General features: G+C 40.6%; 2 protein-coding genes across 2 annotated transcripts; one reads left to right on the top strand and one right to left on the bottom strand.

The window, feature by feature from the left end:
- Positions 1-7791: 7791 nt before the first annotated feature.
- ywhag2 (3-monooxygenase/tryptophan 5-monooxygenase activation protein, gamma polypeptide 2) lies at positions 7792-14495 on the bottom strand. The gene is made up of 2 exons (XM_037774492.1): positions 14229-14495; positions 7792-11032 (listed from the first exon to the last, which is right to left on the bottom strand). Exons 1-2 carry the CDS (start codon positions 14313-14315, stop codon positions 10376-10378), a joined length of 744 nt encoding a protein of 247 aa, XP_037630420.1. The 5' UTR covers positions 14316-14495; the 3' UTR covers positions 7792-10375.
- Positions 14496-20727: 6232 nt separating this feature from the next.
- On the top strand, positions 20728-22793 carry si:ch211-105f12.2 (RIMS-binding protein 2-like). The gene is made up of 5 exons (XM_037774494.1): positions 20728-21201; positions 21530-21686; positions 22045-22178; positions 22286-22357; positions 22457-22793. Exons 1-5 carry the CDS (start codon positions 20980-20982, stop codon positions 22520-22522), a joined length of 651 nt encoding a protein of 216 aa, XP_037630422.1. The 5' UTR covers positions 20728-20979; the 3' UTR covers positions 22523-22793.
- The last annotated feature ends 1693 nt before the right edge of the window (positions 22794-24486 follow it).

Below are 24486 nucleotides of genomic sequence, written 5' to 3'. Positions count from 1 at the left end.
CAATGCTGACATACTGATGTTTAGCAGGTACAATGTTTACCATGTTCACCATCTTAGTTTAATGTGGTAGCATGCTAAATAGCACTAAACACAATGCATCCAATAATTGTCAAGGTATGTCACTTCAAACCAAAAAAGTCTGCCAGGTGGTGGCGTTACAGGAAAAGATCAGGGGATCACCAAAGTCAGCAGGTTTCATCCTCTGGGGACCACAAATATCTGTACAAACTTTCATGGCAATCCACTCAACATGTGTCAAGATATTTCCGTATAGACCAAAATGGTGCACTGACCAACATTGCCATCCCGAGCGCCACGTTAGCATGGCTAAAACTCATAGACTGTATATAAGAAGTGGACGTGGTCACCGTGACGTCACCTGTTGGTTTGTGGACTGCCGTTTTGAAGCCTCGAGTTTGGCATTTTGGCCGTTGCCATCTTGTGTTTTTGCGACCAGAAGGGACACGAGAGGGTGGAGCTAAGAACAACTAAACACTGAATGAGACATTTTTAGGTGACCAAAATGTTACAGTTAACTTTGATGAAGTGAAAACACACTGTGAAAGGGTTAAAGTTCTAAGACGAAAGCACGGACAACTCCATGGTAGCGACCTGTCAATCACAAGGTAGCCCCGTCCTAAAGCATCCCCTGCTTTATGGTCTGTTTGACTCTAAATGGGACCATAATTTACTAAATGAACATCATGCTGTAGTGAAGAAGACTTGAAACTAGTGATTTAGACCATAAACTCATGTTTACAATCAAGAGAGAAGTAGGCTCATTATCTCATAGACTTCTATACACCCAGAGGAGTCGCCCCCTGCTGGCTGGAAGAGAGGATGCAAGTTCGGCCACTTACGCATTGGCTTCACTTTCCAGACATGGAGGTTGCCCACTGCTAAAATATGTAATGTTGCTGTTCAAAAATAGTCTAAAATAGCCAAAAAAGAAAAAAAGCTGTTTCAGACAATTATCATCACACTGGATTTTACTTAAAACAGGTCTTATTGGACTTCAAGTTTTGACTCCTCATCAGGTCAAATCATTGCCTTTTTTCAGTCCAATACATTTTTCTGAGCTTAAAGGAATAGTTTGACATTTTGAGAAATACTCTTATTTTTGTTCTTGCCGAGAGTTAGATGAGAAGAATGATATCAATCATGTTTGTTTGATATGAAGCCACAGCCAACAGGCTTTTAGCACAGCTTTAGCATTTTTATTTTTTATTTATTTAACCTTTATTCAACCGGAAGTCCCTTGAGTTTAAAATCTCTTTTTCGAAGGAGACCTGGCCAAGATGGCACACCATTACAAAGTTACAAAAATTATACAATACAGCATAAATAGTGGAAAGAGGAGGAAACAGCTAGCCTTTACTCTGTCCAAAGGTAACAAAATCCACCTAATTCTACTGTTATCAGGCCATTAAATAGGTGTTATCAGTCGCTATAAGCACCATAGATGTGGGTCATTACACTGTAAACCCGGATTTTTATTTGAATTAAACTTTTAAGTGGTCATTACTTATTCTTTTATGTTTTATAAGAAACCGGTGTCATTACTAAATCAAATCAGTTGTTTGCACTAATCAGCTGAAGTTTGCAGTGCAATTATCATGTTAAGCAGAGATAACTTAGTATGTTAGGTTTTAAGCAGAGATAACTTATTATGTTAGGTTTTAAGCAGAGATAACTTAGTATGTGAGGTTTTAAGCAGAGATAACTTAGTATGTTAGGTTTTAAGCAGAGATAACTTAGTATGTGAGGTTTTAAGCAGAGATAACTTAGTATGTTGTGTTTCTGTAGGAAGGGGAGGGGCCTATTTCAAATTGAAGGTGAGCTGATTACAGAGCTCCGTCAGAGAAGAGGACCGTTAACACCGAGGAGAGAGTCCGTCCTCTCTGCTGTCTGACCGGGTACTCTGAGAGAGCTGTGGGTCTGTTTTTGGAAGCACCGTGGTGGAAAGGTGAGTGTGCTTATATCTTTCAGAGGAAATTAATTAACGTTTCAAAAAGACCGCTGCGGTGACCGCAGGTTAGCTACAGTTAGCTAAAGTTAGCTTAATGTTAACGTGCCGTTTTCTGTCGGTTCACAGTTGATAACGTTAACGTTTAACTTGTAACTTCACCACCGGTGTGTCCCACACCGCTAAATGTTAGCTAGGACGACCGACGGTCGGCCGATAGGTAATGTCGAGCCGTCGATGTAGCAGAGCTGTAACACTGTTAGTATGTGGCTAACGCTAGCTGTAATGTAACGTTACTGATTCAACTGGTGTTAGCTGTTAGCATTAGTATTAGCATTACATCATGAGTGATTGTTTTTGCATTTATAGCAGTAACTTAGTTGACTTTCAAAGGACGAGATAATTAGCTAGTTAAGTTGGTTATTAGTTAAACATTGAGCTAACATTGAGCTAAAAGTGTTCTTATATTCTGTCATTACAGGTTCATGTGAAGAAATGTGATCAGTTTTGATTTCTCGTCTCACGCTGTCGCCTCCAGCCACAGCATTATTTTTCTTGAAATGTAATACTGGCACATTCTCTGTATTTTTCAGGTGGTCATGGAGTTCAACAGGATTGTGGGCAAGAACCTCAAGCAGGACTTCTATGAAAGCATCGATCGGCACAGACTCCGTCTTATCGAAATATTCAGATCCAAGAGCGGGAACATTGGGCAACAGTTGACACAGCTTTTACAACAGACCAAGGTTGGTTCATACACATTATGCATTGTTTTCACAGCTTATGTAATGACAACATGTCACAGAAAATGCTACTGTATTAGTTGTGCAATTAGGGATGTCACGATACCAGAAACTTAGTAGTCAATACCAAAAACAAAAGTAAATTCCATGTACTTCAACATACACTCCTTTATTACCTTTTGCATACTGGTTTTTGTTACTCCGTGTCCTAACTGGATGCTAGCACCCGACTATCGACTGTCACAACTTCAAAGATGGGTTAGTAGTACTTGCTATCTACATTTGTAACCAACTTTTTAAACAGAAAATACACATTCTATATTGCGTCGCATCCAGCTAGGACACGGTGTTAGTTAAACGGGTCATAATACCCCCTCTATTATCTATTCTATTATCTATTTTATTACAAGATTACATTTACAACACGTGTCCAAATGTAATCTTGTAAAATGTAGTTTTTGGAGAGAAACTTGAATAAATCTAGTTGTTTAAAGGAGATGTTTTCACAGCAATATAAAATAGATAATAGAGAGAGAAATATGACCTGTTTAACTTCTCTAAGCAGCTTATAATATAGAATTAAAACTAATGCCAAGAATTATTTTTAATCAAAGCAAATATTTATTTATTTCCTAATCATTTGAATTGTGTATTTTTATGCAAATAACCACTATAGATGACAATAACAAAGGAAAAGGAAAACATTTAGAATTTCTGATGGTGTACACTGACTTTGGGACAGTTGAAATTATTTTGCTGGATGGTTTCGGGGCGGTGGTGAAAAAAATGCTGTCAATTATAGTTCTTAAAAAGAAAATCGAAATCGGCAGGGCATCTCTACTTTCTTATAAACATTAATTTCTTGTCACTCTAGCTATGTAACGTGTTGTCATTTTACTCCCCAAAAGACTACAGAGCCAACTGCTGTTCGGACATTGGAGGGCTTCCCATTGTCCTTGGTGAAAACCCCAGAGACTTCTACAGAGCAGCTTTTGTAAGTAACCTCTTACATTCTTATATGTATCTAAAAGGACCAGAGTTGGGTGATTTGTGTGTTTGTGTAATCTACTCCAGCAGTCATAACCAATTCACACCTTCCCTTATGTGTCTGACTCTCCTGTGACTAGGCTACATTGCTTAACATTACTGATGGCTATTAAATGAGAAATGTCATGATTGTGCTCTTATGTTTGTATCGTTTATGAAGGATGATGATGATGACTCATTCCGCCACATCGAGATTGGAATCCTCCAGGTTGAGCCTGAAGGTGCTGCGGTTGCATCTTTCCTGCATCTCAGTCCAGCCTCTTTGAAGGTCATCATTGAGGGAGAAGTTGTGATGGACAACATTAAAGACCTACCTAAAGCGATGTGCCTTCTGTTTGGACTTTCATATGCACTGCATCTCAACTACCCCAAGTCTATGAAGTTCACATTCCAGTTCATCCAACAGGTACCTCTCACATTGGGCCACAGTGAACTAAAACCAAGGTTACAAACCTTGAAGAACCAGCTTGCAATGTAAAGAAATGCTATGTTGGTCTCAAAGGAGGCCACACACACACACGCACACGCACACGCACAGGCACGCACACACACACACACACACACACACACACACACACACACACACACACACATACATACACACACAAAATCCATAAGGTGCTCCCATATAAAAAACGTTTGAGCTGTGCCTTTTTTTTTGTCTACCTGTATCTGTCTGAGTACAAATGTTTACATTCTATTGCTTGTCTATTGTTATGAGGATGATAGTTCTGTAGCATAATGAGTATGTGAACACTATATGTACAGTATGCATGCTTGTATATGATGTTTAGGTCTTAGATGCAGAGTCAGCTTATCCACCTACTTGTGTTCTACAGTACAGGATGTAGAAGTGTGTGTATGTACTTCATTTGATTAATTACACGGCTTTGTTGAATAGTCGATTTCTTTATAGCAGACTGTTGTTATGTTTAATATACCGCAGCTACGGCTGAGTTCTGTCGTCGGACATTGTAGTGTTTTTGATTTAAGTAAGTAGCCATGTAATAAGCAGGATAATGTACAGCTAGCGGGTCATTGTTGTGAAATCACCCCGTTACCTTGTACATTACATAGTTAACAAAGTTAACTCTTTTTATCCAGTGAAGTTGGAGTTTTAGAGGCTTTTATACAGTTTTAATGCCTGTCTATATGTATCCAGTCATTCACATGGTTATAGCAGATAATGTTAATGCTGTGTGTTCATATTTCAAACAAGTTTATTTGTTGTCAATAAAATACACTGGCAAATTTAAATGTATTGTTTCATTTCTTCCCTTCAATGCAGTTTATTGAAACAATAAAATCTCAAAATCACAATAGTATAATTAATTAAATTAGATGAAAATACATTAGTTGTATTAACAAATGACTAAGTAGCAATGACTAAAAAGTTTTTTGTCATTTGTTACATATGTTTATGTTTATTTAACTTAAAATAATAATTTCATATAACTGAAGTTTTTGAGTAAAGACTACTAATGTTAGCTTAATTATGTCTACTCGTGCAATTAAGGTTCTAAGTTGATTCAACTTGAACTGTTTAGTTGGACATTAAAACTTAACTTGTTTAGTGCAACCGGTTTCCACGCAAATTTCTAGTAAACTCAATTTATCCGGGTTAAGAGTGTAGGGGCCCTGCTATGTTGTAAAAATGAAAGTGAAACTTAAAAGCAACACGTTCTAACATGTTGTAAAACTGAATGAAACGTCACGTTTTGAACACAAAGGAAAAGGCTTCTTTAGGTTTAGGCAAAAAAAAAAAACACTTAGAAGTTTAGGGGAAAACACTGTTGTGGGATAAAATAACTATGAACGCAAAGACTACTAAACATTATTGGTTTTTACATGAGATGCGAACTCCCTGTGTTCTACCATGTGAATAGATAAAACCTACTAGTGGGTGTAGTAGGCCCCTATTGATCCACATCTATGGGGCTTATAGCAACTGATAAGGCCTATTTAATAGCCTGACAACAGTCTGCTCAGCTGCGACTGCGACGAATACCTCACAATGATCTTGTTTTTTTAATCCGTTTCAACATTAGGCCCACTTAGAAGGTGTGTGTGCATGTGCTGCACTAGTCCCAAAAGCTCTACAGAAAGTCACCCCCCCTGGCAACAAATAGTCTGGACACCAACAATAGAGGTGCTGGTTGGTAGATTGTGTTACCTTTGGGCAGAAACAGGCTAGCTGTTTCCCCCAGTTTCCAGTCTTTGTGCTAAGCTAACTGGCAGCTGGTGGTGTCCTCTTATTTACCTGACAGACATGCGAGTGGTATTGATCTTCTCAGCGAGAAAGCAAATAAGCATATTTCCCATATCCAGTGCATATTCATACTCTCTGTTTCCCCTTCATTTCATCTGCTATCCTCTACTTGATGGAGAAAGAGGAGGGGACGTGTATTACACAACTTCCTTTCTACAAACTTGAAAGAGCTCATGAAATTCAGAGAGGACAAAAATAACCTACCTGTTTCATCTACAAGACACACCTGGCTTCCTGACTTTATTTTTAATCATCAAAGACATAGATTCTTTTATACGCCACCAGGACCTTTTCAATAAGACGCTGCTGAAAGTGGCATCATCAGCGAGGCCGTCCGCCGATGCTAACGAGGAATTCGATCCAGTGATTTAGAGGGCATTCGCCTTTGTGTGGCATAATGATGACTCGATGATCTCTTGTGCGTCGTCGTCCCGGCCTCCCCCTCAGGGAAATAACGCTTCATGTGATGAAAGTGATCAGACAGAGCGGTTATTGTGGAAGTGGAAGTGAAGCACGCCTCAACACTTTTCTGGTTAGTGTGTGACCTTTAAAGCATCATATTCACCAGGGATGTAGATTATATTGATTAAACGAACTGGTTCAATTATATATGTATGTTTAACGTAAACGGCATTATTCTGTGGGGGGGGGGGGGGGGGTGTTTTACTTTAATTTGACAGAATTATTTGTCATGAAGCGCCATCAATTGAATATACTGCTGGATTTTCAATCCCATGTCCATCAGTAGGCCCCGGTGTGTTTTGGATATAATGTGAGCAACATCTACCGATAATGATGACATCAATGTCCCTGAAAGTGTAGCAGTGCATTAAAACACAGGCTGGCAGATAGGTTGCTGCTGAATCCTAATGCCTCCTGTGTGCTTTGAGCTGCTTTTTTTTTTCTTTTTACAGGATGCAATAGGTGTCTGAGCAGTGCAGCAAGGAGCCGAGCTAATAGTGGGATACTTATTATAGCCCTAGCAACAGGAAGAGGATTGGTGGCTGCGGAGAGTGAGCCTGTCAGCGATTGGCTGGCGAGGAGGACCTTTCAAAGCACAGAATTTCATCTCATGAAAGGTTCAGTGCAGCAAGCTGCAGCAAGAGGCTGCAGTCTGAGGGGGGGCGATCCAGCAGCCTGCCACTTCAGTTTATCAATCACTGTTTGAAACACACAGTTACGTAGAATTACTCAGATAAACTCAGCGCTTAGGTGTAAAAAATACGACTTGCATGTTAATCTAAAAGCCGAGAGGAGAAGATTCTCCTTCCATTGTCCATCATGAGATGCAGGGTTTAGTTTTATTGCAGAGCTCCTCTGCTGCCATCATAAAACCTGCTGTCTCTTGAAGCAATATTCTTTGATCTATGCCCTAATCCAGTTAATGATTAGCAGGGTGGCCTTAAAAAGAGCCTCTTTAAGACATACTGTTGTTGTGTGAGCTGGTGGCATCTCTGCACTGCAGCTAATACAGAGTCCATCTCATACGTTCACCCACAGACACTCAACACATGCAATGGTGCAGGCATGTACCATCCAGATATGGATGCACACACACACACACACACACACACACACCTGCTATGTGAGCCACCAGGGGTTACATGAGATCATACTGACTTCCTGTATCAGTGTTCAGGCTAAAACTCAACAGAAATGTTGGAAATCTGTTAAATGAGGTTACAGAATGAAAAGAAATGAGCTGTGGTGTTTGTGGCATGACTGCAAATGGCTATGTTACAGAAAGAAATGAAAATATAGAATAATACCGATAAACAAATAGCTTTAATGGGCAACAGATGGCAACCAAAGATTCCTCAGAGCATACAGTTTGCATCCCTGTCTGCTAATTTCCAGCAGGTCAGCTCTTCTTTAATCTAATTTCTGATTCTTTTCACCTTATTTCTTGTATGTTTTCATGTCACAGCAGAAACAAGGATCAACATCCGAAATAATGAAAACTTAAAAATAAAAACACAAATCACAGAAAGATAAAAGAATTAAAAGAAGAACACAATGCATGTATTCTTGGCAATGAGTGAAAGTCTCCTGACGTGGCTTTTTAAAAAACATTCAAACAAAAAAGTGTGAGAAAAATTCAGTTTCCACGTTTTTTTAAACACAAAACTTCAAAATGAAAATGAAGGATTGGACTCCACTCTAATGTTGGTAAGCTGTGTGAGCAGCTGTGCCCATTGGCATCAGGATTTCATGCTATTTGTCTGGCGAGCCTTCACGACCATCAGCTTTATACTACGTTAAAAATAAATGAAAGCAGCTGTAACATACGGTGTGTGAGCTCACGGAGGCCGACTCATGACGGTGACATAATTGGCATAAGTGAACGAGGTTGTGTGACTGACCTTAAGGCTTCTGGTTTCTCTCTTAAGCCATCACATCTGAGATTTTTAAAAAAGTCCAGAAAAACTGCCGTATATTAGGAAAAATAAAGTCCCAAAAAATGCCATCTGTATGAATATATTAATGTAATAATCTATAGAAGTAGCAGCATTATGAATATAAATCCGTTCAGCAGCTTTCTGTGCTCTTAAGCAGCTTCCTTAGTGTCTAAAGTTTGTTCTGTTAATGATAATCACATTTGCTAATCAATAATCAATTCTATTGAATTGCCCATGCTTTCCCTGTGAATCTATTTGTGCATTGGTGTTGAATATTCATATCTATGTGCTGTACAGAGAACAGACACATGTCAAAGTGAGGAAAATATTACACCTTGCACACATGCTTGCAGGAACTTAAAATACTGGCAGATAAATCCTTTTTTCTGTAAAGGTTAACTTGCAAATGAGGCGTATTAAATATGAATGGTACAGGCACAAACAGAAAGCATGTACTGAACTCAGGGCACAAAACTAGTTTCTTCTATGAAATGTTTTTTCCATAAAAACAAAACTTTTCTGATGGGTGACGATACAACAATACACTAGACCACCACGGACATGGTGCATGTATAATTTAGTCATATTCTTTTTTATTATCATAGCTATTATTTCGGTTCTTGTGCAACTGCTACATAATGACTCACATTCAAGATATTTTGTCACTCAGGAACAGCTAAAAGGTATAAAAACAAACGTATACTGTCAGAAATAAAATATGGTCCATGTTTGTGAATTCATAACAGAAACATTGAGCCCGAAAACGTCACCATTATTAAAACTGGAGCATGACAGAAAAAAGTACTTAAATACTGTTCAAAATATATCATAATCATACTTCAATGTGACAAACACCAGCTGGTAAGATTAAGTGATCACTGGTGAGTTTTTCTCTTTTTTTTTTTTTCTTTCAGAAACAAATTAAATACACATATTGCATGTCACTATAGCAACGCCCGTTACAGGTCAATTTTTACGATCACCATTTTGGTATAGCAAATCAAAGAACCATAACAAAACAAAATAAATTAGAAATCAACATCAGACAAAGCCTGTTTTTCTCAATCATATGAATACTTAACACCCACAGTATAAGTTAATAAAGTCAAGCTACTGTATATAAATACATCATCAGCATGCACAATATTGAATAATCGATATTATTGTTGTCATCATCTTACACTGAAGAAACAGTATAGTAGGCAAGTGCATTTAATAAAACAAACACAGGAGTAAACCACAAACTCTGAAGCTGCTTTTATTTGTATTTTTTTTGTATTTTTTTGTTGTTTTATATCGTTAAGTCTCTGCCTTTAGTAACCTTCACCTCCACCAGAAGAATCTATGGTTCCAGTGACGTGCCAGACTAATCTGTAAGGAGGGGAATCAATTCCTACCGTCCCGTCTAATTTATTCTTTCCAATTTTGGGGGAATTAATGGATTTCAACTTTTCTTTTTGTGTGAGTTTTAAAATCAATGTCTTCCAGGGCCCGTTCTCATAGACTTACTACTGGAACCAATGCAAACTACTTTTGTGAGGCATTCCCATTCAGGCATTTTCTCTCTCTCAAGTGACTCAAATGCATCTCTATCACGCAAAAACCTAACTAAGCAGCTTATCTTGACAGAACAAGATCAGTTCCTATGCCAGTGTGAGGCTGCCATTTCAATCCAACAACAACCACTTCAGGCTGATTGACTGACATATCAGTGGTTTCGGCAAATGTCAAAGAGAAAATCAAGACGACGGAGGCCCCTTTCAACTGTATATATATATTTCTATATATATTTAAACTAAGATTTAACCTCCCCTCTCACCTCTCTTTTGATTCTTTTCTTTTAACACATGGAAAAATAAAGAACTGCTGCTGCGGTAGTATCTTCGGCAAAAGCGGCTGCCAAAATCCACCGGCCCTTCATATATATTTTTTTTCGAAGTGTGGTTTCTCTTTAGTTGTTGCCCTCCCCTCCCTCGTCATCCTGCTGGTCACTTGTCCACAGTGTCAAGTTGTCTCGGAGCAGCTGCATGATGAGAGTGGAGTCTTTGTAGGAGTCCTCGTTGAGGGTGTCGAGCTCGGCGATGGCGTCGTCGAAGGCGGTCTTGGCCAGATGACAGGCCTGCTCCGGGGCGTTCTGGATCTCGTAGTAAAACACAGAGTAGTTGAGAGCTAAGCCCAGGCGGATGGGGTGGGTGGGCTGCATGTGCTCCTTGCTGATCTCGTGGGCCTCGTTGTAGGCCTTCTCCGACGACTCCACCACAGTGGCCCTCTTCTCCCCCGTGGCCACCTCAGCCAGGTACCGGTAGTAGTCGCCCTTCATCTTCAGGTAGAACACCTTGCTCTCGTGCTGCGTCTCGCTGCAGTTCTTTATCAGGAAGTTGTCCAGGAGGTTGAGCACGTCCTGGCAAACGGCCTCCAGCTCCTTCTCAATCTTCTCCCGGTAGGCCCGAACCATCTCAATCTTCTTCTCGTTGCCGTCGGCCGAGGTCTTCTGCTCGATGCTGGAGATCACCCTCCAGGAGGAACGACGGGCTCCGACCACGTTCTTGTACGCCACGGACAAGAGGTTCCTCTCCTCGTTGGACAGGGCCTCGTTCAGCTCTGTTACCTGGAAGAAGGAGACAATAGACCATTTAATCACCAGCTTCAGAGCACAAGTCTCGGTTAACAGAACCAGACTGCATATACATTATACAAAAAAGAATACGAGAACATATAATCCAAGAAAATCTAGCCTTGGCAACTGATTTTTGGCAAAAATGCCAATCATTTCTTGGTTCCAGCTTCTCAAAAGTGAGGATTTTCTGCTTTCCTCTGTTTTATATAATTGTAAATTGAACATCTTTTGGTTTCAGATTATTGGTCAGAAAAAAAGAGACCATTTGAAGATGCCACATTGGGGGCGCCACATTGGGGGCGCCACATTGGGGGCGCCCCTGTGGCTCGAGGATTAAAACGCCAACCACGAACTGCAACGTCTCTGGATCGAGCCTGGCCAGAGACCTTTGTTGCATCTCTCTGTTCCTTGTTTCCTTTCATACCTCTACTACTGTCTGGCAGATAATTCACAAGAATATATACTTTTAAAATATTAAGTACGTTTTTCTTAAATTTTACAAACCAGTCGACAAATCAAGTGATCAAGAAAATGATGGACAGATTGTCTTTCTAGGTGAAAGACTCTGGACTAACAGTAAACTTCACAGCACAGAAGGAGAACAGTATTTCACTTGTCATGTGAAGTTCCCAGTCTCCATGCCAATCCACTCATTTAGTGCACCAGTAGCTCCAGCTGCCACATGGACAGCTACTGCTAGTTGGTGAGAAACAATATTGGAGATAGTCGGCGGCAGTGGGGGGTTGGGAAAGTAGAGGAGGGCTGGATGGAGATGGCTAAAATGTTCCCACGAGCACTCTGGGGCAGCTGCACTGTAAGAGAAAACCATCACTGCACAGGCGGTTCACGTGTCCCAGTGACCTTCTCTCTGGCTCAAACTGACCTTTTTACCTGTCTCAAACGCCACGCCGTGACATCACATGGAGTTCGACTGTTAATTTTAGATTTTGATGGATCACTTTGATAGTTGGCTGGTTGTCAAAAGAGAACACGTTGCTATAAAAAGGCCTCGGTACTCAGGGTTATTTGATTGGGAAAGCAAGCTTGTGTTGGCTTCTTTCAGATCACTAACTGCACAGGGACTGAAATATACATATTTAAGGAAATATGTAGCTTATAGGTTTCACAAATATTATGTGAAAAGCTCCTCCTTGATGTGCTAACATTTCTCATTTTCTGTTTAGGCAGAGGAGCACAAAGATGGCGCAGGATCGCCGACGTCACACAACCTGAGTGGATGAAGAGCAGGGCTCCAGCTATAGAGACGGGGGGGCTAGCTGTAAACCAAACCACAGACATAACTGTCAAATGATTTCTATTAATCAAATGACTCAACTGTCGTTTTTTTTAAGGAAACAAATAGGTCATCCCTCTAAATAGAATGCACAGCTTACTGTGTCAATTGGATTACAGTTGTGCTGATGTATATAAAAAAATAGTTGAGAATACATCCGACTGACACAAATATCCTAATTCTAAGGGCTTCACTGACATTAATCATAATCCATGACAAATACCAAGATCCTCAAAAGCCCAACATGTCGGTTAATCAATTAGTTGAGCGACAGAAAATTAACCTGCAACTAATTTGATAATCGATCATTCATTTTGAATATTTTTTTTAGGCAACAAATTACAAAAATTCACAAGTTTCAGCATCAAAATGTGAACATTTTCTGGTTTTCTTAATCATCGATGATCGTAAACTAAATATCTTTGGTTTTTGGACTGTTGGTCAAATCAAGACATTCTAAGACTTGTGATGGGCCTTTTTTTTTGCTATTTCCTGACATTCTGAAGAACAAACGAGTAATCGATTGAGCGAGAAAATAATGGTTAGTTGCAGCCCTAACATATCCATAACATGCAGTCTGAAAAGCTGCAGAGAAGGCTGGTACAAAGACAATAAACCGTGTACATTTTCCATGTCATTTTGTCATTTCTGGTTGTAACGGCGAGGTACTCCCCGTGATTAGAGAGTGAGAGTAGGCTACACACCGCTGCATGGCAGATTGTTTAAAGGGAAAGGAATCCCTCCCTGCACACACACACTTCATCCCAACTCCTGCAACCAGAAACCCCCTATGACAAACGATCCACTCACTACATCCCTCCTGAGGAACATCACACAAAATGTTCCTCCTTTAAAGCACGTATGACGATTTGATGTGAGCTCACGCAGGCTCCCGGCTAAGACTCCCAGGATGCTACTGGTTCCAGTATGAGCTGCTGTGACACAGCAGTTTTAACCCACTGGTGAATCCTGTTTCCAGAATTTCCTTAAGAGGCTTTTGAGGAGCAGACCAAAGGCTGTGTCCTCAACACCGGCCCATAAGAGCTGAGAAACACCCTGAGAGGCAGCTCATCCTCTGTGCATCAAACCTCATCATCTTCATCAGGGTCATCATCAACCCAACATGATAGGAGGAGGAATCTGACACAGAAACAGCACATTCAGGAGGAATAAAGTGAGAGGAGAAAACAAAGCCCACAAATGTGATCATATTGACTCACTGCAATATGACAGAATATTCTAGAGAGATTCTGCTGCCTCCTACGTTAGTTTGGAGGAAAGAGCAGTTTGGAGAATTTGTATAATGCTATCATGCTCAGATGATCTCCCTAAGCCTCAGATACTAGTCTGAAAAATGAGCAGATTTTGATAATGCATATTATTTTAATTGATGTGACAAAGAGAAGAGGAGGAGGTGGAGGAAGAGGAGGAAGAGGAGGAGGGGGCAGCAGCAGGAGCAACCTCACATGGCTCCCAGCAGCAGCAGAAGCTTTTAGAAATTAGGCATAATGGGGGGGTGGGCAAATGCAATAGAGCAGAGCCATTATATGATAGGAGCCTGTTATTAACCGGGAGATGAAGCTCGGTCTGTGTGCATTGCATTGTAATATCTCTTCATTGAACGGCTCGGCCGACAGAAAGGCACCGCCCAAAGGAGCGGACCATTGGACTCGACTCAGGAGAAGAAAAGCGCTGAGCTGTCGATGAAATGACAATCAAATATATGAAATAGGATTTGTTTCTGAATCATAGCGCAGTAACATGAAGCCAGCAGTGCAACCCCCCAGATTTACAGCCAACACAGTCGAGATTGCGGAACTTGCCTTTACGCACAGACAGCAACACATTATTCACACAAGTCATCATAATTATGATCTTTTTTTATGGACTTACCGATTTCATAGCAGCTGCCATATCATCATATCTCTCAGCCTGTTCAGCCAGCCTGGCTTTCTGCACCAGCTGCTCGCGATCAACCATGTTTTAAATGATATTGAGTTAGTCGAGCTGCTCTACTTGGGTTTTTGGGGATAAAATGATTGATATTTGAAATCGCAATGCAGTGAAATCCTACGCGAGCCCAATGCTGCAGCTGTTCCCTGCTGTCTGTCTGCGCTCCGTACAGACGGGACACCCTCTCCTCTCCTCTCCTCTCCTCTCCTCCTCCCTCCCTCCTCACACACTCTCCCTCGGCTGCGTCATCACTCAGAAAGGTGGGAGTCTGTGCCAATGATGTAACACTCCATACATGGGAACCAGAGGCGTGTAGGGATGGATGGATGGGAGCAGCTGGGCTAAAGGCCTTGTGGGAAGTGGAGTCTACTGGGGCTGCATGCTGGAACCAGAGGCCTAACTGGTTGGATATGGGGGGGGGTCTGGGTGTGACACAGCATCTAACTGTGAGGGCTGCTGGTGGGGCAGGGGGGTCACCTTTTATCCCAATCTTTAATCCTAACCTGCATGTGGCTAATTGATTAATCTAAAACCCACGTACCCAATCATTTCATCTGGGCCTTTAAAGGGACTGTTTGTAAGTTCTTACACGTATAAATCATTGCGGGTTGGTGTCCCATACGTGCTTGTGTAGCTACGCTGTTCAGACTCAGACTCCAACACAAACTCCAGTGAAGCACCAAAACCTCTTGGTTGTATCTAGTGAAGCCCGTCTGTTAAACAGTGTTGGCCGCGGTTGGAGGACACGGGGGAGACCGTAGCTTTGGTCTCCAGGACCGGAGACTCTGCTGTACTCTGCTCCTCTGCTCCTCTGCCTGCCTTCACTCACACACCGCGCTCATTCTCGCTCTTTCGCTCCACCTCACATGCATGCTGCTCACTCCACACTGCAGAAGAGTTAGTTTAGCTCTGAGAATATCTAGTGAATGTACAGTGGATGTTTGTGCAGAAATAACTGCTGCAGCTCCCCCAAACCAACAGAGGTTTCCCGTGTCTTGTGAAGTGACGGGGCTCCACAGAGAGAAACGTTATCGTCTCCGACCAAAACTCCGGTGTCTCCCCCGTTCCCTCCGGCCGCGGTCGGGAGGCTGAGGCAGGAAAAGCCAACACTAGGATCAGCAGTGATTCATGGAGAGACCTTCGTCTGGTCAGCTAACATTACTGCCAAGCAGCTGAAATATAGAGTGATATTGTGCTTTTAGCTGACGTGTGTCTCCTCACTGTGTTGAGCGATGCTCGTTCATGTCTATGTAGAGGGAGCACAAGCGTGAACAACAGGACGCTGACTTGGCCACAGGTGTCGCTGTTAACAAGACATTCTGATTCTTACAAACAGTCCCTTTAACAAAAACAACCACAGAACTGAACCAGCATCATATCAAGCTATACCAGCATAATTAATGTAACATCAAATGAAACAAGACTTAGCAATAAAATCTGGATTTTAAACTATGAGTACAGAAAAAAACCTCAATAATGCACATTAACCGAGACCGTCACACATTTAATGCAAAAATTTAAGGACAACAAAGGTGTCACTTCCCTCAGTAAAGGAACAGTGTGTAGCATTTCTGGGCATCGATAAGTAGATATGGAATACAATATTCATAACTATGTTTTCCTTAGTGTATAATCACCTGAAAATAAGAATGGTTGTGTTTTCGTTAGTTTAGAATGAGTCCTTCATATCTCCATAGTGAGCAGGTCCTCTTCACAGAGTCCTCCGTGTTGCTCCTCCATGTTTCTACAAGAGCCCAGAACGGACAAACCAAACTCTGGCTCTAGAGAGAGACTTTCACGTTTTGACGTTACCTGAAGGCCACCGTAGTTCTCCGACACGTTTGTGAAACTGCAGTAACGTGAGCCGCAGAGTGTTAAACCGTGGTACCGCCAGCCGCCGTCTGACTTCTGTTGTTCCTAAAGTAGTGTTATTATGGTATGGATGGCCTCGGAGCGAGGTGAACAGTATTACCACGGTTTAGCACTTGGCGGTTCATGTTACTGCAGTCTTGTAAAGGGAGGAGTGAGCGGAGGGGTACTCAGTTGGTTGCAATCTGCATCCGCACCACTAGAAGCCGCTAAATCCTACCGTTGGACCTTTAACACAGAAATGTGTTTTGTGTAGCCTACTGGCTACATATTGTTCAAGAACTTACATTTTACTTGTTTAATCAGACCCTCCTGGACCCATAGCACCATGAACGTTTGGCAAAGAGGACCTAAAAGTATTGCCCCCCCCCCCCCCCCCTCACCCCCCCAGTGGAAATGACACCCTTGGGCCTACACTACTCAGGGAGTTGCTTTTACTGTACGTGCTTGTAACATGACCGCAGGCACTCACAGACTGCTGAGTGCCTCACGGACCAGGAGAGTGAGCCTCAGTGACCTTGGACCAGCGGGGTCAGATGCCTTGTGGTCCTGGACTGGTCATAAAAAACAAAAGAGTTGGTCTCAACCAAACGGACAGACTAATAAAGTTTGCAGTAACATGAACTGCTGAGTTTAAAACCGTGGTAACGCCGTTCACCTCGTTTGTCCATTCTGGGCTACTGTAGAAACATGGAGGAGCAACACGGAGGACTCTGTGAAGAGGACCTGCTCCCTATGGAGATATGAAGGGCTCATTGTTAGATAACGAAAACACAAAGATGCTTAGCTTCAGGTGATTATAAACTAATGAAAACATAGTTATGAATATTATATTCAATTTCGTAGATCCCCAGAAATGTTACACACTGTTCCTTTAATTCTTGTCTATACTGTACCTGCCAGGGATTTTTCTTCATGGCTAAGCTACAAACTTGAATATTTTATTTTATTTTATTTATTATTTTTTTTTGTAGTTTTGAAAGTTTGTAACATGTTTTAAGCAAGAGAGTCATTCATGTCTAAATTTGTGTTATTTCGCTGCGCAGCAAAGAGTTCGTGATCTGCTAAATAAGTATTAATCAGAATTTGATTCTAACATTAAAAAATATACAGGTCATCAAACTCAATGAACACTATTCACTGAGTGTCAAATTAGATCAATTATGGTTCATATTTTAGTTCATTATTGATTTTTTTATTTCCCTTTCCCAGAATAGTTTTTTAAAGTAGAGCACAGTTTGGTGTGAAGGCTGAATAGATGATTATTTACTATAATAAAGCATAATGCCAGACATATTCTGATATGTTTAATGTCACATCCTGGATAGGCTTTGTCTCATGTTCTCACACTTTACATTTGATGTATTTTTTTTAACCATGACATCATCATCATTTTAGCAGGACAGCTCACAGGGCGTCCCTGAACTGTAATTTGAGATCACAGCACTTCCTGTCCTCGAGGCCGATGCAAAGGGCAGACTCTGCTGGTGAGGTTGGATTTGTGCAGCTATTTTATAATAAGCATTCTGAGGGCAGACCGTGCTTATCAGAGACAGCAGTTGTTTATCACAGCATCAATTTCAGTGTTCAGTGCACATCAATGTGCTACAGTATTATTAATATTTCACCCTGGTTTATGTGTGGAGTCTTCACCAAACTAACAATATGAGACAACTGTTCACAGCTCCCTCTTCTGGCCAAACAGGAAAATGAAGGTACCTGAGAGTAGCGAGGAGTTTCAAAGTAAAAGATTTTGTTTTTGTTGTTGTGAAAAAGCTTCTCAAACCGACAAGAATAAAACTGTTCTCAGGTCAGCAGTTATAAATATCATACAGAAACAGTCTGAATTTCTACAGTGAATAAAAGATACTAGGAAATATTGTGTTTGGGGTCCTCCCTCAAGAAAATGTTAGTTTTATTACTTAAAACTACGCATTTTACATCATTTTGATCCATTATTATTACTAGTTAAATGATTATTTTATTATTTATCACAGCCTTCGTCTGAACATTCAATTCTTCTAATGTTTGTCCTGTAAAATGATATTCTATAAATCAGAAGAGCATATTCAGAAAACTTTTAAATCATGCTGATAATCTACTATAAATGACATAATTGATATATTATATGTGATATAAATAATCTGATTGACAAAACATGCATCCCACGAACGCCTTTGACCCCCCCCCCCCCCCCCCCCCCCCCCCCCCCCTCTCTCCCTGCAGTTCTCCCGGAGTTTTGATCCCAATCACATTTCAAAATCCATCCACTATATTTATTAGAAATAATCTGAGAGGTCACTGCTGTTTGTGATCGTAGGTTTTAAATGACGTACTTATTCCACATATCCGTGAGTTGTTTCTAAACAGAGAGCGAGAGAGAGAGGAGCAGACACCAGGGGCAGGTCTACAACATTTATGATGGGGGGGCCAGGCTGGGGCACAGACTCAGAGAAGGGTGGCACATTGAAATAATAATAACTTCCATACTGTACTGTATATATATATATATATATATGTATATATATATATATATTATGGCATGCCGTTCAGGAAATTATTATATATATAATGTGAAATTTGAGAATATTGAATGAAATCCTGGAGCTGGGTTTCATACAGTATATCAGTAATACATTAGATCATCATTAATGTTTCTTGAGTCTTATCGGACCTATCGCATTCAGACTCTGATTGGGTGGCCAGTGCCAGCCCCGGCCCCCACTTTAGCCCCGCCCTGGCAGACAGACAAGCAGACAGAGAGAGAGACAGACAGACAGACAGAGAGAGAGACACACAGAGAGAGAGACAGACAGACAGAGAGACAGAGAGAGAGACACAGAGAGAGAGATGAATAGTAAACGGCAGAGGATCAGAAGAAGCAGAGAAATGCTCTTCTGATGTGAACAGCCAGGCTTCAGCTCGTGCCGAGATTAATAGCGTGGCGCTTCCGTTCAATACGGGAACCCACGCGGCGCAAATCCGCTGGCTCTGCGCCTTTATGAATCACCATCATGAATCTCCTACAGAACCTGATATGGAGAGGACAGACGAGATCCGGCAGCTTGTGAGAAGCTCCGGTACGCATGACAATGTCACGGTACACCAAGGAGTAAAATGAGTAAAATACTGCGTACCGCTACGTAGCGGCCCACTTCCAGCACTGCTCATCTCTCATGACATGTTGAGCCAGGCGGCTCATAACTGCATAACCCATAACCGCAAACTCTACACTCCCTCCCTCTTCTTTCTCCCTCTCCTCCTCACTGTGGCCACCCGGCACAGAGCACAAAGGGGGAGGTGTTAAAGATGCGATTGGGCCAGCCCAGTGTCTAATAAGGAAAAGAAATGGGCCGATTTACCTGTTTTATGGGCCACAAAAAAAAAGAAAAAGACATACGTCGGCCCAAAAGGACACCGGGAAAATGGCCGGTATGCCAGATGGCCAGTCCAGCCCTGGTGGCAGGGACAAGCTAATACAATGAATTAGATTTATTCCTGCATGGACATGCAGCAGCTTGCCACCCACATCAACAGATACAAACCAAACAATCAATGCGTAATTGCTTCTAAATACATTAATAAATGAATATATAAATATAAATCTATTTTGAAAAAACAATATTATAACAATACACAAAGCAATGTGGCTGCACAAAACATAAAGCACTGAGGAAATGAGACAGATGACTGACTTTAATGAAAACCGACAGACAAAAACCATAATAAGCAACTAAACTAACCATACAAAATGTTCATCTCACATTATATCAAATGTCTATGTTGGCAGATGTATTTTTAAAACATTACACTGTATTTGGGGATTTGTTAGTGCCCTGTTCGGGAGAGCATAAATGAAATGAACAGTGAATAAAGAGCATTAACACTAATGCTGTTTACAGTTTATGATAAATTTCCCTCATGAGTTAAAAAAACATATTGAATCAAAATGTGATGGCTTAGGAGCAGGTGTAATATGGTTAGAGTAGGCCTCCGAATGAAAGAAACCATCACATAGATATTTTTTGGGGTGTCTAAACCAAAAACTTGGTCACAAACCCCAGCATGCACTGCTGTCAGACGAGTCCACCCCCTATTCCCTAAACCTTTTGTTGTTTGTCATCAGGAAGAGATTATCACCTGCTGACCTGACCAGAGGTCAAGAGAATAAGTGTTGACTGTCAGTGATGTGTAAACTGGGTCAAGGAGGAGGAGGAAAATACTGCCTCTTCACACTTCACCATGGCTTCATGTTTCAGATATTGTGAATATTGTACTAATGTGGCCTCAATTATACAAGGATTTTTTAATTGCATGGTTTCACAGTCAAAAGTAGTTGTTTTTTTACCAACAAAGTAGATGCAGAAGTCAGGCCTATAAGACCAGCGTCCATGCAAAAAAAGTGTAATTTGAATGCATCCTCACAGTTGTGCCTCAACTTTATGGTTTTCTAAGAGGATCAATTTATTTGCAGCCATTTTTGAGAAAATCAAGGGCTTATAACTCTCTTTCCAACCTTTATATTCCAATTCTGGGAATAAACCTGCATGCTGTTGGATTTCCATCACTGTTTTGTTTTTTTAGTTTTTTTAGAAATGTCTATTAGTGGTTTCTTTTGCAAACTCCCATGACGTTGCGTTGTACAGTCTTACCATGCAACAAGCAGTGAACAAATGGATCTCTCCACTTGCTTCAAAGAGGATTACTGTTCCTCCTGCTTAGCTTAGTTACCTCAAATTAGGATAAAGGGTAAGGAGAGGTCTGCTGTGTGCAGCGGCCATCTGTCTGCCAAGTGGACGGTCGAGTGCTCCCGCTGCTGTAAATGGAGACAGGGTTGGAATTGGATGTTTTGATATTCCCAGATCAAGTGAGGATTGTTACTCCGGAGGAACTCACAGAATGGGAGCTTGAGACTGCGAGCCAAGTGTCCATCCCCACCGTCCGACTCTTTGTGGCACTTTACCCATACAACCCTGCTGCAATGTCCCCCAACTACGACACGGCTGCAGAGGAGTTGCCTTTTGTGCCGGGCCAGATAATCAAGGTAAAAAACATCTTTTTACTTTTTGCTACTTAATGTAGACGTGGAGCAGGTATAAACATGTGTGCAATTCTTTCATGGTGATCTTCAAATGTGTAACTCATATGTTTGAGATGTATTTGCCCACTTCATCAGTTGACAGAACATGTTGGTGTTTCCTGTTTGTGCTAGACCAGCTGAGTGTGTAGAAAGATCTTGATTTCCTGTCACCATTTCCAACTGATTGATGTGACTTTCTCTGAAATCTGCCCACTGCTGCAACATGCAACTATCCATTTGTTTTTCTTCCAAAACCCCCCAAAATAAAGTAATAAAACTCTGTATTTATTAGGTGTTTGGAGACAAAGACTCTGATGGTTTCTATCACGGTGAGTCCGGTGGCCTCTCCGGTTATGTGCCAAGTAACATGGTGGCTGAAATCCCAGTGGATGATGAGTACCTGAAGCATCTACTCATGCAGCAGGGATTCCTCCCTGTGGACCACACAGGTATCAGCCCTCTGTTTCTCCAGGACACTGTGCTGTAACACACTAACATAGGGGTAATATAACGTAGCGTATGGGGGGAGGGGCTGTTTGCACTGAGCTGTGACTGTTTGTAACTGTAGGAAGTAAAAAAAAAGCACTCTAAATGAAATACGAATAAGTAAAACATGAATGAAAAACTGCACAAATAATTTCTTTAAGTGCACTTGTTCAAAGTAGTTGTTTACTCAAGTATGTCACATTTTGAAGCAGTTATTTCTCTGAGATTTGATGCTCTCACTGACTCGTATGCAAATTTATTCTCTATTTTAGCTTTAAAGTTGCATGATTTGAAAGTGTGTTTGTGTTTTTGGGCCCACAGGTGTGTCTTTAACGCCAGATCTAAGTCTGAGCGATGTAGCCAGTATCCCCAGTATAGATGATGTGGTCGTTCGACGAATGGTGGCCTTATTCGACTATGACCCATGGGAAAATTCACCCAACATGGACAGTGAGGTGAGCACTGCATGATTGTGTTTTTAACCACTTTCTACTTATCTGTTGTTTCAAATACAACAAAGTGGTGTGTGGTGATGTCTCAAAACGTTTTTTATCTCTCAAAGGTTGAACTTGGCTTTCGTTCAGGAGACATCATTTACGCGTTAGGCGACATGGATCAAGATGGATTTTACTACGTAAGTGTTGCTTCAACAATTACAATGCAATGACTGATTAGATTTATTAGTTCTTGCACTGACTTTTGCACACAAATTTAACTTTCATCTCAATTTTAGGGGGATCTGCACGGACGAAGAGGTTTGGTTCCATCAAACTACCTGCAGCCGCTACCCTGGAATTAGGAGAAAAGGTCACACTAAGATGTTTGCTACATATGCCAAGTCTCAGACACAGTGAGAAGTTTTTATTAAAAACGAATTTATTGAAAAAATTTAAACAAAAATGACAAATCATTTGGTGAAAAAAGTACAGAAAAATACAAATCATATATATTTTAATAATCAAAACTGACATGAAAAATTCACTCTATATTCACTTTATATTTGCGTGCCTACATTCACTTTGCTTATACTTTATGCACTTTCACAAAAAAGTCCGACAGATGACTTTACAAAATGAAATTTGATTATATATGTGTCTAAATTATTATTATTATTATTACAATAAGAACTAATTGTAATGACTTCAATCAAAGCTGATTGCATTGGATAGATTATTTTAGCCTTAATAATACACCTTTAGTCTCAGCTGTTTTGCAGACCAGAGTGTATTTATATAATATATCCATATTTGCCTTATACCCTGTTTATATATTTTCTATAATTGGGTCATAGTTTCTTTCACGTGGAGAAATTATTATTTAATTATTATTTTAAAGTATTTTAGAGAAAATATTGTTTTGAGTTCTGCAGCAATTTTGATGTAAAAACAATTCACAACAGAAACTTTGTTGAAGGAAAATCATTTTGTCAATGTAACAAGTGTAAAGCAGAAACTAAAAATAAAGTTGAATTGTACGATGCTCACCTGCTCTCTTTTAACTATAGATCTCAGCTTCTTGTTTGTACTGCTATATGATTTAACAATGTTCATTTCAACCATTTTCTATTCTGACAGCTTCTCATATTCACAAATCATGCCCTCAATTTGTAATAAATGATCAGAATACAAAATGAAATGACAAAAGCAAAATCAGACATTCACCAGGTTTTCATGATGCGGCCTACAGGTCCTAAAGTCTTTCACAGAGTCTGTCGGTTTCTTCTCGTACACTTCTCTGCAGCCAACAGTATACTCATCCATAAAGTAGGAAACACTACACTGTGTAGTGAAGTTTAGTAGTGCTTTCTACTTTATGGGTGACAACACTGTACATCAGTAGCTTCTGGTCGCTCCACCGCAAACACCGAAGACATGACGGCTTGAGGAAAGGCAAGTTTTCACACATTAAATGCAATTCTCTAACATTCATTGTATAACTGAGAAATGTGAAAACAGTTAGCACACACAGCGTTTGATTGTAATGTTGCTCAAAATGATGCTGATATAAGACAATAATGAGACATAAAGTAGTTCCTCCTGTGCTGAATATCTCAGAGCATTTGAATGGGAAAGAAACCAGAAATAAAAGCAGCGATCATCAGATGGTTAAATAAAGTCACTTGCTGTCGGGGTCTTACCAGCGTCTGGACTCCACAGAAGAAAGAAAACCCAGAAGTGAACGTGATCTTTTTATTAACCCCGTCTGAGCCACGTGGTTAACACAGGAAAAGCTCTAACAGTCTCACACACACACACACACACACACACACACACATACACGTACAGGGAAGTGCATGCAGATGTGCACACACGCTTACACACACGCTTACACACACACACACACACACACACACACACACACACACAGTGGTGGGAATAGTATTTGAAACATGTATTATGTGAACATGTCCTTTCAGTTGAAGTAAAGAAATATTTGTTTTAAAATATGTGAAATGTTTCTGAGTTTTTGAAATGTATTAATATGAATGAATGAACCTGTAGCTGCTCTGGGTGCTTGTAGGTTCATAGACTTCTCTGTAGTGATTCTAACAATACAGTATATTTCAGAGTATTATATATTTTTATGTACAATCTCACTTATTTATTTTATTTATTTATTTTATTCAACCATTATTTAAGCAGAAAGTCCTTTGAGATTGAACTCTCTTATTGGAGGGAGACCTGGTCAAGACACCACGCTGTTACAAGGTGAGAGAAATGATAAAGTAAAGCATACCAAAGACAGACAAGAAAATAGAAACAT

The sequence above is a fragment of the Sebastes umbrosus genome, chromosome 7, assembly GCF_015220745.1.
Source record: "Sebastes umbrosus isolate fSebUmb1 chromosome 7, fSebUmb1.pri, whole genome shotgun sequence".
Lineage (NCBI taxonomy): Eukaryota > Metazoa > Chordata > Actinopteri > Perciformes > Sebastidae > Sebastes > Sebastes umbrosus.
This window is presented reverse-complemented; position numbering and strand designations above follow the sequence as displayed.

Bases quoted from the DNA above. Each gene is read 5' to 3' on its own strand.
- ywhag2 (XM_037774492.1), bottom strand. From the start codon at position 14,315: ATGGTTGATCGCGAGCAGCTGGTGCAGAAAGCCAGGCTGGCTGAACAG. The intron at 11,033-14,228 runs GTAAGTCCATAA...TCCTTCTTCCAG, and splicing joins TGGCAGCTGCTATGAAATCG to GTAACAGAGCTGAACGAGGC.
- si:ch211-105f12.2 (XM_037774494.1), top strand. From the start codon at position 20,980: ATGGAGACAGGGTTGGAATTGGATGTTTTGATATTCCCAGATCAAGTG. The intron at 21,202-21,529 runs GTAAAAAACATC...TGTATTTATTAG, and splicing joins TGCCGGGCCAGATAATCAAG to GTGTTTGGAGACAAAGACTC. The intron at 22,179-22,285 runs GTGAGCACTGCA...TATCTCTCAAAG, and splicing joins CACCCAACATGGACAGTGAG to GTTGAACTTGGCTTTCGTTC.